The sequence below is a fragment of the Spodoptera frugiperda genome, chromosome 10 (assembly GCF_023101765.2).
Source record: "Spodoptera frugiperda isolate SF20-4 chromosome 10, AGI-APGP_CSIRO_Sfru_2.0, whole genome shotgun sequence".
NCBI classification, from domain to species: Eukaryota; Metazoa; Arthropoda; class Insecta; order Lepidoptera; family Noctuidae; genus Spodoptera; species Spodoptera frugiperda.
In genome coordinates this window covers 6102721-6123688 of record NC_064221.1, presented here as the reverse complement: position 1 = coordinate 6123688, position 20968 = coordinate 6102721, and the positions used below count along the sequence as shown (strand labels likewise).

Sequence of the window (20968 nt, the reverse complement as noted above, 5' to 3'; positions counted from 1 at the left end):
ATGGTGTGTTTCTTCCTTCTATTTTTGGACCCTACCTAAATACTTAAAAATATATTTATTATTTATATAAACACACATGTAACATAAAGGACAACAGATAATATATTATGAACTAAAAATCACGGTTAATGAAGTAAATTAATGAAGCCTATCTTCATGAAACCGTGATTTTTAGTTAATAAAGTATGTCTCACGATAGTTATTATAAAAAAACAGATAACATAGTTGAAGTACATAGGTACAATCGTATCTTCTACGTTTTCATAATGACCTCACTGTGATACAATTTAAGTAAAACATGCTTAGTGGTCCTAGACCTTAAATGTAACGACTTGCAAGTGATCAGGGTGCGGCAGAAGTAATTACGGTGTCACCACCCGCTGATATTATTTTAAAGTTACATTTATTTATTAATGGCTTAACTGATTAAACCAGGGGTTCTCAAGGTTTGCTCTGCGATGCCCTGGTGCGATGTAGACAAGATAGTATAGACTTATATATACTACCTGAACCGGTAAACTTCATACCGACTCAAACATTTTTAAACCTTCCCTGGACTTCCACAAACATTTCAAGACTAGCCAAATCGGTTCAGCCGTTCTTGAGTTTTAGCTAGTCTAACGAACAGTAATTAATTTTTATAGATAAAGAAAGATATAGTTATCTATGTATATTGAGTCTACAACTCTCAGGCTTTGAAAACAGGTTTGTATGAGCAGAGGTATAATAATAATATTAAAGGTACATAGTATGATATATATATATATATACTCGTATGATAAGATCAACGAGTATTTTATAGAGTGAAAAAGATCGATATTTTAAGCACTTTAACTGTCTATAGTTTGACAACCACTGGATAAACCAATAATACTTCCAAAACACAATTTGAAGTCACGCCTGGCATAAATACCACTTAATATCGAATTAAAATTCGTTTGAATTGTTAAAACTGTTACAAATACATAATATAAATGTAATTTATACCGCTATTGTCTATATACACAACTATACATAGTGTAGGTCGTAATATATTGTTTAAACAAAACTTTTGAATTAAACATCTGTACCCTTAGTATGAGTTTGTCATACATTTAAAGTACCCAAAACAAGAGCGCGTTCGGCGCTCTGATTGGCCACTTCGAATAAACCAACCAATCAGAGCGCAGAACGAGCTTTCGTTTCGATTACTTCAAGCATACTTCAAGCGTAAAGCAAACTCGTACTAAGGGAATACTGTGGTATTAAATTCTTAATAATTTATTTTATCTGTGGCTTAGCTCCAATTCTGTCAACTTGCTATTCATGTTTGTCATCCTGATTGTACTTAACGGCGTTTATTTGTGTTTTATCGTTCATTATTTATGTTTTAAAGCCTTAAGTCAACTTTAGTCACAATAATTGGGTCAAATAATTGGATGTTTTGATGTTAATACTAAAAAAAGATTTCGTTCTTTATTACAAAATTAATTGACAACACTAAACTTTGTTAACGAGATTTTAATAAATAAACTGCATGTTTATAAATAATATCAGGTCATACCAAAAGGAGGTAACCCTTTTGTATTTTTTAACATATAAAAACAGATAAATATGTTTACAACTCTACTTGTAACACAAGCATGTTATCGGACACGATTTGTCAAATTGACAGGACAAACGTCAAAACAATAATAAATCAAGAGACAAATAATATAACTAATAATACAACCGTGAGAATTAATTAAAAAACAATCTGCAAATAGGATGCCTATGTGTATGCTAATTCCCCACTTATATTACAGCCATATAATACTACAATAACTTATTAATAAATATTAAAACTGACGTCAATTAAACCTTTGTCGATGCGTTTAATAATGGCGGGTGGCGGGAAAAACATCGAGATGTATAAGAACTCTGTGGTTCTTTTGTTCCATTTTCAAATTGTGTAACAAAGAAATAGTTTTATTCTTTGTATGGAAGTGGCATAAAATGTTTGGTATTATATTTTATTAGTGAGTTATGAGCGAAGTATGAGTAGTGCACCATCTAGGTATTGTGGATGTCCAAACTAAAATGTATCTGCGACATTTATGCTTTAAAAACCTACTGGAATGTGATTTATAGTGTCATAGTTGATTAATTCTCGTTGGTATTATAATTATTATTACTAGCTTCTGCCAGCGGGTTCACCCGCGTTCCCGTGGTATAAGTATCCTATGTGTTATTCCACACTATAATCTACCCCTGTTTCAAATTTCATTCTGATCCCTTCAGCCGTTTTGACTTGAAAGAGTAACAAACACACACAAACACATAAACTCAGGCATTTATCATAGAATATCCAAAAGTTGGATGTAGAATTAATTAACCAAAATAATTCTAGATTAGTTAAAACCATTATTTTCAACACGCCACAGAAACCCTTTAAAAAAGTTAAAAGGCACTTTTATTTTTCTTAAGGCAAGAAATTGGTCTAGGTTTACTACATTAGCAGTAATAAAGGTCTCGATTTTAAATCGAAGCTAGATTTTTTTACAGCCATCTAATCGATTGTAGTATGTCATTGAGCTATACGATTAGGTCTCATATTACGTTCGTGTAATTGTAACACTATAAGCGCATTAATGGCGCGTAATTTGCGCACTAAACGCGCGGCGAAGGTATTAAAGGGAGCGAAGGATATTAAGACGAAAAAATATACATTAGAAAGAACAACGTTGTTTAAAACCAGTATAATCTGACCGTTGAATGTGCGGAAAGATCGTACCAAAAGAGACCGTCATAAACTGGTTTTGTGTAGCTTGATGTGTCATATATTCATAGCACATTAAAAATATTACTAAAAGATAATTGGTTCTATATTTATAAGAGATGAAAAATAAATGCATTTTCATGAAAAAGAATAAAGGATTATAGAGAAGAGCTTGGGATTTTAACAAAACTCGTGAAATATTTTTTTGGCTGGCGTAAAATCCTCCTATAACTTCTCCCGCCCTAGGTGAGGCGAGAGGGAGTATCAGACTCTTACTGACTAAAAACCACTCCGTTCCTTCTCCTGCTTTGAGCCGCTAACCTGTTAAGTTGTTCGTGATTTCTGCCTGGGAAATAAATCGATTGGAAGAAACAAAGTCTTCATACCTCATAGGTACTTAAGTATGAATCATAAGTTTTTAATGAGTCACATAGGTAATAGGTAGATTTCCTTTACATCACTTAATTAAACCACTCAATTTATTTAGCACTTAAGACAATAATTATCGACGTATTTACTTCTCAGACACCGCGCGTAAATCTTCGACACACGTGTGTGATGTCACAAGTCGCAACCGGACTGGGATGCGCCTGCGCACGTGACTTAGAAAAGGCGACTTTATAATTTCTAATTATAGCATTATAATGTTAATCAAATTATTAGAAGATTTTTGTTTTAGTAAATAACATTTTGACCTTTTGTGGCTAAACTATCTCTTTTTTTATTTAATTTTTTTCTTGCATTTTGGACGAAAAAAAGATACTTTGCACAATAATAATTTGAATAATCTCTAATAAACCGAAATGGAAACGGTTTTATTATCTAAATTATCTAGTTTATTTTTTAATTATAATTTTGTTTAAAAACAAGTAAAATGTCAATGAATTAAAAGTTTTCCAGTAGGTATATGACTATGATTAGGATCTGTAGATTGGCTTTTGTAATAAAATCGTAAATGTCACATTATTGTAATAAAATTGAGGGATTGTTTGTTTAATGATTGCACAATAATAATAATATAATTGAACAAGACTTATGTCCAAGAATGTCTACAGAGGTATACATAAACGCTACCATAAATCCAATTTATAGTGGTCTGCAGGTGAACTTACACCAATCTGTCATTATCTTCATTGGATTGTCGACTTTATAACAAAAGAACAAAGTTAAAAATACAATGAAGACAGAAAGGAGTAGGTTGACCCGCTGGCCACTTAACTTTACACACCATAGAACAAGCGTTACGAGTCAAAAAAATAACTATCATATAAACAAGCACCACGTGCGAATAACAAAATGTAATTATGCAAAGTTTAAGTAGTAGCCAATCTAAATTGTAAAAATATACTAATGATGGATAATCGTACACATTTATTGGATATAAAATGTAAAAGATAAATAAATTATAATTTTAGTTACATTATCGAAAAGCAATTTTTCCCTTTGGTATTATGTGTTAGGAAAACTACGAAAATGTTCAAGTAAAATAAGAATTCTGTTAATAGTTATATGAGACCCGGCCTGACTTGAAACTAGTTAAGTTTTTCAAATAGTTTACTTGAAATGATGTTTCAATAAAATATTATCATGTATCAACATATGATATATCATATCTACCTTTTTACACCCTATACTCTATTATTACATAAAATAAACATTAAATTCCTTAATAGTTTAAAAATAAAACTCTTCTTTACCATCACCTATTTGCGGCGTTTGGGAGCGTTCCGTTTGCCCTGTATAACACAGAAAATGCTACAAACATAAACACACTGGCCACATCATTGGCCTCGAATTATATTGTAAAGGTACAAAGTGTGCTCAATTTTGACTTAGTACAAATAATTGTACAATAACGTTCAACCTTCTTGCTTTAAATTACATATTTGTGCAAGAGAAACCGTCATAAATTCAGGATCAACATCTTTGGAATCGCCTTCAAATGGTATCGATGCTCGTAAAATATCGATTCTGCTCGAATATTCGAAAGTGCTCGATTTAAATATTTGTTGTGTGTTATGCTTGTAAGCTGTGATTGCAATTGATTGAACTTATAATGGTCGGTATGGTATCGTTAGTTATGACCAAAAAAAGTATGAAAATACCTTATTTTTTTATTTTGGCCCGATGGCTTAAGACCTCCGCTTCTAAGTGAGAGTGCCGGTTCGAAACCTATCAACGGTAAGTACCAATGTGTCTTTTTCCGAGTTATATGTACTTTCTAAGATTATTTAGACATCACTGAGAAACGTTGAAGAAATATTTTGATTTAAAAAAAAATACTTATATTATCAACTCAAGCGTTAAAGGCAAAGTCAAAACATTTATTCCAATTAAACCATAAATACATAAGTACTTTTACTGTACGAAATTTCATCATAACTGTAAATTCAAACTTGCGTTTTACTAACTTATCAAGGCACATAGTAATACACCTACCTAAACATATAAATATACATACATATATAAGATTTAAAAATATACAAATTCGCTCGTCTCGTCCACGTGTGCGAATCGATGCGAGAATAAAAGTAGCCTCATTATAATAACACGATGATATTTAAATTACAAATTAGTTTTATGAACGTCTCCAAATTGTGACTAGATTACAAAATGTATATAATAATTCTGTGCCTTGAATATTTGGTCGTGTGGTTAAAGTTGTAGAGGGTATTTTTCCCTATAACAGTTGGGTTATTCCATGGTTAAATAATGATCTATCGGCTCTACGTATCACTTTGTAATGAACAAATGAACCAAAGTTTAAAAAAAGAAATAAACGTATTTTTTTTTTATATAAAATATTCTAAGAAAAACTTCGTTTAAAAAACCGACTTCAACACACGTGTTTAAACACGTGATAGAGCGCTGACCTTTTTTAAGACGGGCAATAATATACCAAAATCCTTCTTCTAAGTCTGAAAAATACTATCCTGAAAATCGGTTCTCTCACACGTTTTGAAGTCGGTTAATTAGATTACATTGATTGATTGTCCTAAATCTAACAGACTTTATTTTTTCATGTAATGGTATACAATTATATTACAATACAGGTCTATAATGGTCAAAAATATATTGTATGTCGAAAATAAGACATAATTTCTTTAACTATAATTTCGCAACCTTTAATTTTATTTCCATACCAACCAAACTTAATTTTACTTAGAATCAATTTAATTGTCATCTTCTGGCCAATTTATTAATCAATTAGCCATATAATCTAACTTTGACGATCTTTTACAAACGTGAGTAAAAATTTATTTTCTTGTTTTCCTTTAATTAGGAACTTTTAATTAATTTTAACATATTAATGTATATAGTTTTTCCAATTAGAGTTATCTACTTAATCAGATCTGTTTGCAAATATTAATATTGGACGGTTGACTTTGATATGTAAATGTTAAAAACTAGAATATTTAATTTAATATATCATCTCCTACATGACATATAATTTAATTACTAAATCATAAAAAGGCATAAACAATGATTAGTTTGATAAGGTTAGTTATGAGGTATATTTTTACAAAACGTAGTGGTAGGTATAGTCTTGGAATAGGGATGATGACGGGGTATGAGAATTAAAATTCCATTTAGTCCGTCAGTTTGGTAATGAAAAAATATGAGATACGTATTTTTGATTTTGTCATATAAGATAACAATACTTAGATAAAACGCAGTCAATACTTAGATAAAGCACGGAGTCTGGAATTGTGTCCAGGATATGGCAATAGGCTCACCCCCTATTACATGGGACTTTAACACAAAATGGTAAAAAGTGGGTGTACATTGTATAGCGGCATTACCTGCCGTAATGTGCACCTCTGCCTACCCCTTCGGGGATAAAAGGCGTGAAGTTGTGTTAAAGTTTAAGAGTAGAAGATAACTACGTCACTATTGAGTATAAAACGTACTCAAATTGTCGTCACGTGACATTCCAAATCGATATCCCTTCGAAAGTATTTATATCCATAAAAAAATGAAAAATACGTGTCCAATATTTTAAAATACTCTACAAGACGGACATTACAATAAAAAAATGTCTACCTTATTACAACTATATCAACCAACACCAAATAACTCAATAGAAAACCAATCAAACTGTCTGTCCGTCTGTGTCCGATTATGCAATCGTCAACAAATTATATTACTTTATAAATAATGTAACATTATAGAGTGCGGGCGTGTCTGTATTAAAGTAACTATGTACTACAGCACGTTAACCTACTCCAACTCATTCATTGTATTTACGACTGTATATTAAAATGATAGGGTTGAAAATGTAATGTAGAAATTGGAGAGAAACGTGTAGCTTGACCTGGTGTTTTGATATGTTGATGGACATTGAGTTTTAGAAGTTAAATAATATAGTTATACTATAAGATGGTATTATGTAAGTAATGGCCTAGTATGCTGATTTAGGGTAATTTTAAGATTAAGTGCTGTAGGGCTGAATATTAAAGTTATTATTGTATTAAAGTATGATTGGAATCGATTGATTGGTAGAGAAAAAAAAGAGTATTTAAAATGAAAGTTATAAACAAATATAGAATGCATTTATTCGTATGATAAAAATTCTATAAGCTAAATATTTGAAAAGTGTGACTTATATTTATGTATGTTAAATACATAGCAAGCCCTATTAGCATTCAAAATTGTATCGAAATCTATTTAGCCGTTTTCAAGTAAAATAACAACAAACATTACTTTTAACTGGTTGCAAAAACAAACGAAATGATCTAGTATTGCTATATTATAGATATTTATATCTCTCAACAAACTTGAAAACATAGAACCTAGATTGCGAATACGAAACCTAACCTCGATCTAGGTATTTGAATAGATCTAGTGCTTTTACGATCAAGGTAAATAAAATGTACAGCGTGCTTCATTCGGTCAGGTTTTAACTATGTTTATTGTTCAATGTTTAATTAAAAAGGTATTGTTTGATATGTCTTGTTGATTCATGGATAGCAAATGCTATTTTGAAAGACTAGGTCAGATTCGATAACAGAGTAAGATTATTAAGACCGACAAACATTTTTTGAAGGCAAATTCTACGCTTGCGCCGGTCACGTTTTGACATGTGTTAATATTAAGTAAAAGAAAATATTTTTTTTGTGTGGGGTTTCAGCTTCAAAGTTACTAGCCAGTCATTTGTTGAGCTATAAGATAGCTCCTTGTAGTCACTACCTAGGAAAGAGCCTAATATTTATTTAAACCTCCAAGGACGAATGATATTAGAAATCTATTATATAAAAATAGTCGTGTTTTCCTTCCTGACGCTATAACTCCAGAACGCACGAACCGATTTCCACGGTTTTGCATTCGTAGGGAAATGTCTCGGGCTCTGTGAGGTTTATAGCAAAGAAAATCCAGGAAAACATCAAGAGAAAAGCAGGAAAATAGGGAAAGTCATTGGTGGCGAAACGGAGTTCGCTGGGTTTGTTAGTTATCTATAATAACAATTAAACAATCATTTTAACACCCTATATTTACAACAAACCGTAGGTAAATAAAACTAGTTTTAACACCTATTTTGGCTTCTGTAACATAAATAATGTATTTATTTAAATCATGCCTATTAACTGGGCTAGACCTAGGCATCAAAAACGTCAATATCTAGGTTTTATGGAAATTACGAGCTATGATACTGGTTTGTTTATTATTGCTTTTAGGGACTAAACTATTAATGTGTCTAACGTTTTAATAGAAATTATTAATTCAACCTGCTCTTATGTATGTGGAAAAAAACGTTTGTAATGAGAATATTTTTACTGGTATGTAAACATATATTTTTTAATGTAAACTTGAAAGCTATGATAAAATAAAAACAGCTAGGTTATTCTATAACTTTCAATTCAAAAGATAAGTGAACTCGATCGCGGTCTGCCATATCATCTATGCTGATAACCATATCAAAATTGGTTCAGCCAAACGCGAGATAATCGTACACAAACATACATACATATAGGTCAAACCGAGACCTTCCTTTTTTGAAGTAGGTTAGTACAGTTAGAGAGAGAGTACGGGGGGTAATTCATCAAAATCGACTACATAATTATTACCAAATTCTGTAAAAGGACGACAACGTTTAATAACGTCTACATTATCATTGAATTCGTAAGTACTAATTAATTTTTTGTCCTTCTTCCCGCCGGGTTATCGCGGCTTAAGGAAGTTAATGTCACCGGTCACCGGTCACCTGTGAGGAAGTGTATCCGTGATAATTAACTAATTAAGCACTTGGGCAACATGTTACAATATAAGTAACTAATTTCGGCATAAATGATAAGTAAAGGTGCTTTTATAAGACCCAAATTGACCCAATTGATATAATCCTTTGGATTTTTCTAACGTTCGTTGTTAGGTGTTTTCATTTTACCTAATTCAGAGTAAAAAGAAATTTAAACAAACAATATTTACACTCTGTGTTTATTAATTTTTATAAGTTACTTCTATGTATGCATTATAATAAATACGAAAGTTTGTGAGATTATTTGTAAGTCTTTCATACAAAGACTGATTTAAGATAATACAATAATAGTATTTTGTGTAATTTCTCATTTTCTTGTTTGTCACTAAAATACTAGACGATTGCGATGAATTACGGTATCGCGATATTATTTAGTTTAGACGAAAAGACAGACACGACAATTTAATTCTATAAGTATCAGTAACTTATGTAATCGGTACGTTTATGTTTTAATTATAAGGCAGTCGGTTTGATTGTCACTTGTCTAGTGGATTATTGCTACAGTCTAGATTATCTAGACCACTAAATAAATTTGGAGTGTCTGTTTGTCATATTGAAATAACCGCTTTTTAATTCATGCGATATATGCAGCAAAATAATATCTTTGAATTTTTTTGTCTGTCTGTTTGTTTGTTCTGGCTAATCTTTGAAATGGCTGGACCAATTTTGACGGGAATTTTATTGGTAGGTAGCTGAAATAATAAAAAGTAACCTATGCTTTTCTTATTTTAGAAAAAGTACGTCAGAAGTAATTATTCTATGCGGACGAGATCGCGGGCAACAGCTAGTTTTACACTATTACCGATCAGCAAATTAAACCTTGAAACTCCAAGCTCAAAACTAGTATATTTTTTCCTAACAAAAATATGATCGGTAGTAACGTTTTTTACGTAGTAAGTTTTTCACTCGTTAGGCTACGTTTCTTTACACGAGATGCAACTTCACGGTTAGATAAGAGCTCCGTGGGAAGGCAGCTTTCTCTGCTTGAGACAAACAGGTGCTCGCGTTTTTGTGTCATCCGCAATAGAACAATTGGATCGCGTAGGGTTGGTGCTGCTATAGTTTATTAAATTATAGAAGAAATAAAGAATTCAATTATTACTAACTGACAGACTGACAAAAAAATTAATTTGACGTTTCAAAAGTGCCCAATTAAGGCCTCATCTAGTTATTTAAGAGATTGACGTGTAAAAGAGTTACATTGGAACCTATTTGCAAAACAAATATCATTTATCATCAAGGATTAATTAAAATAAAAATGCTTTGACTAAATTTTATTTGTGTAATTTTAAGTAATGTTGTTTTTGGAAAATTTGATTATAAGTTTACGAGTAGGTACTACTAGTACGTTACAAAGTGATTGTTTAGTATTCGTAATTAATTAGTTTTAGTTTCCAACTTCATGCACGTGATTTAATTACTTTTTTCAGACAGGATCTAGATCTTTTAGACAGGATTTAGATTTTTTACATGTCACTCTTTACAAGGTTAATGAAATAGTTTTTAACCGTACTAATTTGAGTAACTACAGGATTAACAATTATACATACAAGATATTTTATTACAAAAAAAAAAACTATCTAAAATCACTTTGCTTAATAGCAGAGAATGCGAGTGAAACCGTGGAAAGAAGACTAGCATAAATAAAAACTTAATTATAATTCATTTTTTTCTATTTTTAGATTGGCAACCCTAATTAATCCGACCTCCAATTAGAAGCCAACCTTATAATTAATGTTGTCACTTCTCCGCATTGTTTACTCGATTATTTCCGAACGATATCGATTCGATTTTCGCTTTTCACTTAGTAATAACCGTATATGGGTGAACGATTGTTATCGTATGGGAATGTGAATCGATTATTCTTATCGATAAGAAAAAATAAGTATAAAAGTGATATGCAAAACTTCCTATAGGCGTCTAAGGAAAATGATTACTATTTAATTAAAAATAATGATTTTGTTTTCTTTTTCTATTTTTTTATTGAATAGGTGGCAAACGAGCAGACGAGTCGCCTGATGGTAAGCGATCAGCGCCAGAGGAGTCACAGGTGCGTTGCCGGCCTTTTAAAAAGGAGTCTAGAGTATGCTTTTTTCTTGAAGGTTTGAAGGTCGTATCAGAAAGGCCGCTGATGACGTTTATATCTTTAAATGAGATGTCATCATCTATGTACTAATGAGTTTTAGATGTTTCCTTATTTCAAGCATCATTAGAGGAAACCATCATGTTCTTCCTTACTTAACTCACTATTTATTAGAGACTTACCTATTTCCTAGATAAATATTAAAAGTCACAATAAAATATAAGTACGTATGGTACTTGGTAATTTTTAAGCCTTACTTCAATTAACTTAACATGGAAACAATGTAGTAGTACGACTTTGCTTTACGTTAAAAGTAATCGAAATGAGATCGCATTCGGGACTCTGATTGGTTGGTTCATTCGAGTCGGCCAATTAGAGCGCCGATCAATGTACTATGGGTACAGTATCTAAAACCCTACGTGAGTACAAAAGACGACAAAACAAAACCACTCACCGAATTCAACTCCTCGTAATCCACACCATGTGGCTGCGACTCATTCTGGTGAGCCTTCCACATCCTCAACCCTTCCTTCTTCAACAACCCCTCCTGTTTCTTCAGCACCAGCTTCAGTTGTCGTCCGAACGCCTCGAGGTCAATCTTGTGCACATCCACCTCCTGACCTTCGACCAACCTCTCGAGATCACTTAACACATCACTGTCACTCATTTCACTTGAATTTGACACCTTAAAGTCGACACTAACAGTATTATTTAAGTCTCCAATTATATCTACATCTTTAATATTCTCTTTAGCTTTAACAAACATTTCGTCGTTAAGCAGAGAAGGTGGGCTGGTCTCTGTTTTCCATGCGTTAGTCTTGTCGTGGGGTATTTTGCTCTTGCCCTGGGCTATGGTGTTGGCTTGGTGTCCTGAAGAGACGTGCCGCCTGGAGAGATGGTGTGTGAGCTGCACCAGGTGATACTCCGGCACCATGGTGTGATGTTCCACGTGGAAGACGCTCCGTAGCTCGTCTGGAGTCATGTGTTCATGAATCTGGGGGAAATTGAAAATTTTGGGTTATTACTCGTGTTTAATGAGAGGTAGTAAATTGACATAAATTCAGTTAGCATGTTGAACAAGGAAAACAAACGAAGTTACTGTTAAAATAAAACTCAAAAAACCTGATCATTTTTAAACCGTTGTAGCTCTTTATAATTTAGCATTGATCGTAAATATTAAATATTGATTCAAACTTTTCCTTCTATTAACAAAAGGATTTATAATTACAGCTTGGGATTAAATGCAATTTCACTTTAAAATCAAATATGTTATCAGGCAATCCAATCAAGGATAACATTAAAAACATTCTGTATAATTCGAAAATCCCCAATGAATCGTTGCAATATTTTAAGACAATAATGCATAACATAATTATAAAGGTTGTTGTGTACAAACAATTAATTTTCTGCAAACATTGTATTAGTATAAGGTTTAGGGTTCACGAGAGTCATTACTGCGATCTTTCCTTTCCAATTGTCTTGTTGCGTTAAAATTATACTTAAGTATAAATAATAAACTGATGACTGTTGATGAACCGAAAGAGATATGTAAGTTTCATAGCAATAGGCGTTCCATTGTCTCAGCCTGCCCCCATAGGAGACAGGCGTGAAGTTATGTATGTATGTGGAAATAAAGTTCTCAAAAGTATGACAATATCCGTATTGTCAACAACATTTCCTATCCTTTGACAAGTCCTCATTTCTCGGTACCCACAAACCCGAATGCGAACATACCCGCACCACCCACTACTCGCACGGGTACACACAATTACACCTGCAAACAATAACTGTACCAACACATCCGTATCGGTGTACGTCTGAATGTCACCGGTGCAGAACTCGAAAACCTTGGCAGAGGTCAATAGTACTAAGTTGAGTCCTTTCTCAATAATATTGCCAGATTTATAAACGTAAGTTGGCGGTGGACGCCATATTTGGACCATTCGAATGTGGAGATACGAATGAGTAGGAACAAATGTACAAAATATTATGTTAATGTTTGTTTAATTAATTCCGTGTGTGTTTTATTTTGTAGTTGTGAGTAATGGGATGAAAATAGAACTTTAAATTGTATTCTGAATCTATGAAGAAAAGTAGAGCCTTTTTTTGAGGGTGAGGCGAGATGGAGTGTCAGACTCTCACTGACTAAAAACCACCCCGTTCCTACACCTGCTTTACGAGCCGGAGCCCCGGTCATCTGCTAGGCAGTCCGCAGCTCCGAGTACAGAGATAGTTTTATAATTGTAAAGTAGCTTCTGCTAGCGATATAAAGTATCCTATCACGCAAGTCAGAGTCTGTACACCTTTCATCAAAATCCGTTCTATAGTTTTAGCGTGTTTGACGTCCGAACATCCAAACAAAAAAACTTTCGCATTTATAATATTATAGAGTGATTAATTCATACCTCATTTAAAAATCTAATTACTCACAATTAACCCAATTAAACAGGGGACCTCAAAACACTCAATCTACGAGTACATACTGGCATTTCTTAACTTAAATAATTATTAATAATGTAAAACAATTATTACACAAGTGTGCTCTCGATTTGATTACGTCACGAGGTAAGGCAGTGTGTCAACTAAAACTAATCGGTTATGTCATAACTGGACCAGTAAGTCGAGGTTAGCTGGTCAAAAAATGCCGAAGATAGCCGAAGACTGCCGAAGAGACCCGAAGATGTCAAACCCACACATAAATGCTTTCATACACTTCCGATTTGTTGGTATGTGGTAATGAAGTATTGAAGGTAGACTAGATATTTCGGATATTGCAATTTGAACTTTATTATTTAAGGCGTTAAGTTGAAAATGATAACAGCAGAATGATAGTAATGTAGACTATCGTTAATTAAATCAATGATCTATTTAATTAATTAAACAATAGAAATAGTTCAATCGGTTTGAGAACACTTCAATGAAATAAACATTACAGACGTACTTTAATTTGCATTAACATGCTAATTGTATTAGATTATATTTCAGCCATGATAATCCCACTGTAAATGGCTTTTCTACCCTACTTCCACTCCTCTCTATTTAAAGCCTTTTGAGATTTTGATTGAGTAAAACAAAAGTTATAATGGAGCGACCTTTTACAAAAATGGCAAACTCTTCGTCCTATAACAGTGTGCACTAGTCCTAAGAAACCTGAGACGCACAATCAACTCAACAATTAAGATAAAATATACTAAACACGACCCCAACAGTCCCATTACTAAGATATCATATTATAAAATGTAAATTACATTAAATTATAAACCCCACACTTTCCTTACCAAGGAAGCATAAAGCAAGGTACCACGAACAAACAATTATTAATAATAATATTCTTATTAACACGAACCACAAATAATTATTACATTTTGTAGTGCAATACGAAAATCCGAACCATTTTACCCCCATGTTTACATTCACTTCACGAACTTATTAAACAGAAACCAACCTTAACCATATAAAAATAGAGTTAAACATCCCTATAACGTCCAATAACTGCAATCGAACAAAACTACACACAGAATAAATAACCATAACAAAAACAAAATAAGAATCAAATTCCATTATTTCATGTTGAAAAATTAGAACAATGGATATTGAGATGTAATGGTTTGGATACAAGGTCGAAATTCAATTGTTTGTGAGTGAGTAAGGGCATGTATGTACAGGGTGTTGCGAAACTGTAATGAGTCACGAATGTAAAGCTCGCAAGGTTGTGATAGAAAGCTTTTGTTATGTAAAGTGTGCGTGAACTTTCATTAGTACGCGGTTTTTGTAAAATAAGGGAGGAGGGGGGCAGGGCCGAGTGTTTGGTGGCGGAGGTTCCGTATACTTGTGTTAATTATGTTTTGTAGAGCAATCTGTTAATATGATTGAAGATAATTGGTTATTTGAACTAGTTATGTTGTGTTTAGTAGCAAATAATTTGTTTTGGTGTTAATGTTACTAGGCTTTTTTTGGAAATTTCTCAGTAGTAGGCGTCTGGAATCGTGACTAATCGTCTAGAATCCAGTATATGGTAATAGACTCGCTGCCTATTACGTGGGACTTATAACACAAATGGCGAAAAGTGCATTTACATTGTACTGTGGCATTACTAGCCGTAAGGTGCACCTCTGCTAGTATCACTAGTAAACAAATATCAAACATTTTTTTTGACCAATAAGAGTAAATATTAGCACAAAATAATCACTGATTTATTTGCTGACGGTACAAGCAAACGTTTGTTATTTGTTGACGCTACGCCGCAACGCGTGCACCAAGGTTGCACTGCGTACTCCTACAAATAGTATTTAGTGTAAAGGAAAATCAACCTTAATCTTGTCAAAAATAAAGTTCATATTTACGTAAATTGTAGCAGTGCAAATTCCTACAAATAGTATTTAGTTTATAGCAAAATGAACCTTAATCTTGTCAAAAATAAAGTTCATATTTACGTATATTGGTAGCAGTGCAAATTCGTACAAATATATTGTAATCTGCATAATGTAAAACCAACTTTAGCTTTGTGTAAATAAAGTCTATTTTTGTATTCTCAAGGGCTGAAGTCTAGGGCTGTAGTTTAGCTCTTGGCATACCGAAGTATACTCACATAGATTATATTGTTGATACATAATATTATAAAGTACTGCATTTACTTGGAATTAATTTAGACATGTTGAACAACTATTTATGAATTAATTTGTCGTTGAAAATTATTTACTTAGGTCATATTTAGTTGTTTACGACCAAACTTAGATTTACCTAGAACTGTGTATTATCATTAGAATGACTTAATTTTCAAAAGACCTAAAGATTTTCATGATATTTTCGAAAGAACGATCTCATTTTTTATCTATTGAAAATCGTTCAAGTAAAAGACATCAACGCGTTGACAACATTGTTGGCAGTTGCGCAGAATAAAGGTCTCAGCACACATATGTATGGGATCGGAAAGGGATCGTCACCGTATCGCCTCGAGCCGTTCAGAATGGTTTGTATTAAACTCCCTACTGCAACGCACACTAATCGGAATAATAACGTAATCGCCTCGCCTCGGAACAGGCTCCGAACTTGAATTCCCGCGCTTACGGCTCATCGTCTCCGCGCTTACGTTTCTCCGTCCCCGCGCTTACGTTTCTCCGTACCCGAGCTCACATCTCTTCGTCCACCCTTTCCACTTTCCCCTCCCGCGACGGGACGGCGAGGCGTAAGCGCGGTGTCGTCTAGCCGTAGCCGAGTTGACGTACAGGCGCTGCTGATACGCTTTCGTTACGTGCATACGGTAGGTTGACGCCTGGTTGACAGCGAGGCGAAAGGCGTTACGGTTACGATCCCTTTCCGATCCCATATGTGTGCTGAGACCTTTAAAATTAAAAGTGCTTACTATACGATTAATAGAAAATGGATTATTTCATTATTACTGTATATTATTACAGTAAATAATTAACTTAAGCGAAGAATCTATATAAAACGGGTCTTCTAATATTAATTGAATTCCTGGATTTTACCAATGACACCGTACTAATATTTCATCAATGATTTCCTTTCACACATACATACATAGACATAATAGACACACATTATTTTCACACAATCACATACTACTGGTCAATAACCTTAAGTTTCGCCACAACATACATAACACAAGGCTGTATTTTGTTTCATTAATCATACACAAACAAAACAATAGAACATCTCCGAATTTTCAAACAAACAGACAAACAAGTAGAGCTAGTTTGATGATTATCTTGCGCAAACGCATCTACGGTGTATGTGTGTTAGCACATATGTTTGGGTGTTATGTTATGCTTGTTGCCAAATTTCATCAAAATCCGTTCAGTAGTTTCAGCGTGATTGACGGACAAAAATATCCAAACATCCAAACAAACAAACTTTCTCATTTATAGTATTATAAGAGTTTAAGTTTTGTGTTCATAAAAATTTAATTTCATGAATGACAGAATCAAAACCAGGATAATTCAGTATGCTCACTATTTTTTTTTATATTATACATAAGATTAAATAAATAAACATAACATATAATAAAACAAAGGAATTTATATGTCGACCTTTCACAGGAATGTTAGCGCTGTGTTGAGCAATACGTAATAACTAAAATGTCGTATCGATACCCGAGTCGTTACCATGGCAACAAAGTAAGACAATACGATTGAACAATCGATTAAGAAAACGATTAACTGCTTCATTGAACGAGTCGTCGCAAACTGCCGACGCAGGAGTTTTGAGTTCGATTTCGGGCTTTGCCAAACTAGTATTTTGAATATTTTCAGTAATATTGCGGAGTCCAAACCTCGGATTATGGTAACTTACCCCCTATTTCATAAGATCCATAAATATAAGTAAGTGTTACATGGTATGCATACTTCTATCTTTTCACTGAAAAGTTTTCAGTAACTAACAACCTCCTTTCGTGAGATATACTAAATTAACTTAAAATTACGGTATTATTAATAGAGAAAAGTTTTACTAGTTTCGAGTCACAGATGGACTCTTCATCATGTCTGCGATTGGGACGCGGAGTTTACTCAGTAGGCTGCGTAACCCAACCTCCTCTTTTAAAGTCGGTTAAAAACTCGATGACAACAAAACGAATCGAAATCACTCGATTAATTAAAACATCATTGAAATGATTCCGTTTGTCGGTTCGTTTAGAAAGCAGAGAACAATAGCCTTACATATTTAACATAATTTGAACTTTAAGTGTCGATGATAGAGTTCAAATTTGTTTGTGTGTGATTATGTAATGACTTGTACTATAGATAGTATTTGATTGACAAATGAATAATGTTATTGTAAGGTATTAAGATGAAGAGTGAGATGCATTGTGATGGATGAATATATTGTGCTTTGTGTTTCTTTTTGGGGGTAAGCAGAGGTCTTAGTAAACGTGTTTATAGCTGGACTGAATTGCTGATCGAAAGTGCACATGCCGAGTGCAAAAGGTGTTTCCTAGTAAATTATTACTACTTAGTATAAAACACTACAGAGTATAAAACAAAGTCGCTATTGTGTCCTATATATGCTTAGATCTCTAAAACTATGCAACGCATTTTGATGCAGTTTTTCTAAAAAATAGATGGAGAGATTTGACTGTACTGTTAATGCGATGACTAGCCAACTGGCTGCCATGCAACAGGTAGCGGGCTCGATTCACGGAGCAAATCTTTATTTGATCCACAAATTGTTACTTCAGGTTTGGGTGTCATACGTATGTGATCAGGATACAGGAAAAAAACCTAGTTTCGAGCAATGTATTTTAAAAAGAAAAAATGAGGGAAAGATGTATAATACTCCAAATAAATGCAATAAAAACTAGTCAGGTAACAAAACCCATATAGTTCCAACTCATGTTCCACACATGACACCCACCATCGACAGAACCGACCTTGAACAGTCCCCACGTCACGTCTACACGAAGGAATGCAAGGAGGTTCTATTCCCTTAGTATTCCGTAGGGCCAACGTTTTCCTTTCATTGTCTGTGGCATAATGGTCCTAGTACAATGGTATAGAGGTCATTGTCCTCAACTTTTTGTTTGCAATTCATACATCTGCATACAAACGAAATTCTCAGTCGCTATGTTATGTATGAACATATCAAGCTATGTAAAACCAGTATAAAGTGACCTCTGGTTCTAAAGATAGATTATGAAAAGCGAGACCAAGATAAATTGGTTTTGTTTAGGTTGATGTGTAGTGGTGGTGCATAAAACCAGTATAAAGTGACCTCTGAATCTATGGAAGGATTATGAAAAGCGAGACCAAGATAAATTGGTTTTGTTTAGGTTGATGTGTAGTGGTGTGTATGTAAAACTGTTAGATGGTGCTATTGTCGATGTCCTATTTCAATAGTTCGTTCTTGTGTCGCCCTTTTTGTTTGTTTGTTGGTTTCTATGTAAATTAGTTTATTGTGTTATGACAAAGTTTTTAGTATTTAGAAATGTTTCGTAGGAGTGTTACTTTTCTTTTCTTTATATTCACTTACTTTTTATTAGGCATATGTCTCTTCTGGATTGAGAGATTAGAAAGATTGCTACAAGGATTTGAATTCGAATACTTAGTTGAGCAAAGTATTGTTGAGTATATTGAATTCAAATTCTAATTAAAGTTTTGCTCAGCATATTTTTGTGTTCTTTCAAATGTTTATTCGGCATTTATTTATTTATATTATTACTTATTCTGCCATTAACAAAATTGTAAACTGAATAAAATTAAACTCAACAACCACACACTTACTATTCCCACACCAAACTCTGAACCAACACATCCAAAGCATAACTTCTAACCAATACACCCGACAACTCATCAACAATTCATCGACACGAATTTCGGCGCACAATATATTTATACAGAGTTGATATCGATACTCTATATAAATCAACTCATTGTGTTACTGATAGCAATCTTTGTGTTCAAACAATAACGTCTGATGTGCAACCATTTAGCACGAATTGAAAGTTTGACGTGATAAATACGTGTGTAAGTATACGTAATGTAAAGGAAGTATTATTGATTTGTATACAACTGGACTGTACGGTGAGTGCAGCGAATGGGCGATCGATTGCTGCGCATCGTGTCATTGGGTTCGATACTTGTTTAGGTCTATAGGACTAATTGTCTTCTACTATTAAAATCTTTAAGTATCTTCTAATATTAAATTATGCTGATTTAATTTTGATATTATTTTGAGAGCACTAATAAGAGTCAAATTTTCAAATATAAACTCTACAATGTAGTTCCTAAGCCGGTAAACGAGCAGATGGTTAACCTGATCACCTGATCTGAAACACCAGAGGCAAGTGCGTTGCCGAGGGTTGTTGGGGAATCGGACAATGGGAAGATTGCAAATGGGGGTAATTGGACCTCCGATAAGTTAACGCTCACAACGAATTCCTATTTAGTATACAGGATTCTGAGCTAGAAACTCAGCCTCGCACCTTTTAAAACTCCATGGTTATTCTTTATGTTACGAGTTCTTTTTAAAAGTATTATAACTAAGTTATAACATTGGGCGATCATTTCTGCAACCACATTACCAGTGCACAAATCCTACCGTCAGTATATGTGTTCCAAATTGAAATAGTTCCTAGAAGCCGGAAAAATATTAGCACGATTCATTAATTGGCTTGAGAAATTGATTGGTCGGTGCCGGTGCTATGCAGTTGAATGGAGCACAAATATTTTTATACTTCACAGTTACATTCATATGAATTATTCGGATAAAAAGGTAATAATACTGGAAAAATGTTTTAGTGACCAATGAAATATAAAAACCATTGAACTAACGAAAGCTTATTTGATTTTCTACTTCAAACTTGGGTACAAAATCTTACTTGAATAATGTTTGTTGTACGACTTAAAAGACTATTATTTATCTATACATATAATAAAATCGTAGAAAAGTGCTGTCTGTACATTGAAAAAAAAAATAAAAAAAATAGCAGTGGTTATTGTTATGTCGATGTCGAACCCAAAAATGTAATTAACTTTTTTTTGTCTGTTTGTCTGTTTGTCTGTTTGTCTGTTTGTCTGTTCGTCTGTGCGCGCTAATCTCAGAAACGGCTGATCCGAGTTGGATGCGGTTTTCACGAATATATTGTGGGATGCTTAAATTTACATTTAGTGTTTGTTTCATGTCAATCGGTTCATAAATAAAAAAGTTATGTCAAATTAAAGAATCACGTCGAACATTCTATGCTTATTATACCATTAATCTCCGCAACTATTTGACGGATTTGGTTGAAATTTGGTACAGATATAGTTTAGAACCTTAGAAAGGACATAGATATATTTTTATTTCAAAAATCAAAAAATAAAAATAAGAAATAAATTATTTATAAATAATTCTATGTCGATCGTTACACGACTTCGGTTCATGTTATTGTTTTAATTCATCG

At 33.3% G+C, this 20968-nt stretch overlaps 1 protein-coding gene across 6 annotated transcripts in view; it reads right to left on the bottom strand.

The window, feature by feature from the left end:
• LOC118277092 (A disintegrin and metalloproteinase with thrombospondin motifs 16) overlaps positions 1 to 20968 on the bottom strand; it is a 155931-nt gene that overhangs the window by 24770 nt on the left and 110193 nt on the right. For all 6 annotated transcript variants that reach the window (XM_035595762.2, XM_035595760.2, XM_035595761.2 and 3 more), the window contains exon 3: positions 11528 to 12067. In XM_035595762.2, the coding sequence (XP_035451655.2) occupies positions 11528 to 12067 (540 nt within the window). The remainder of the gene's footprint in view (positions 1 to 11527; positions 12068 to 20968) is intronic.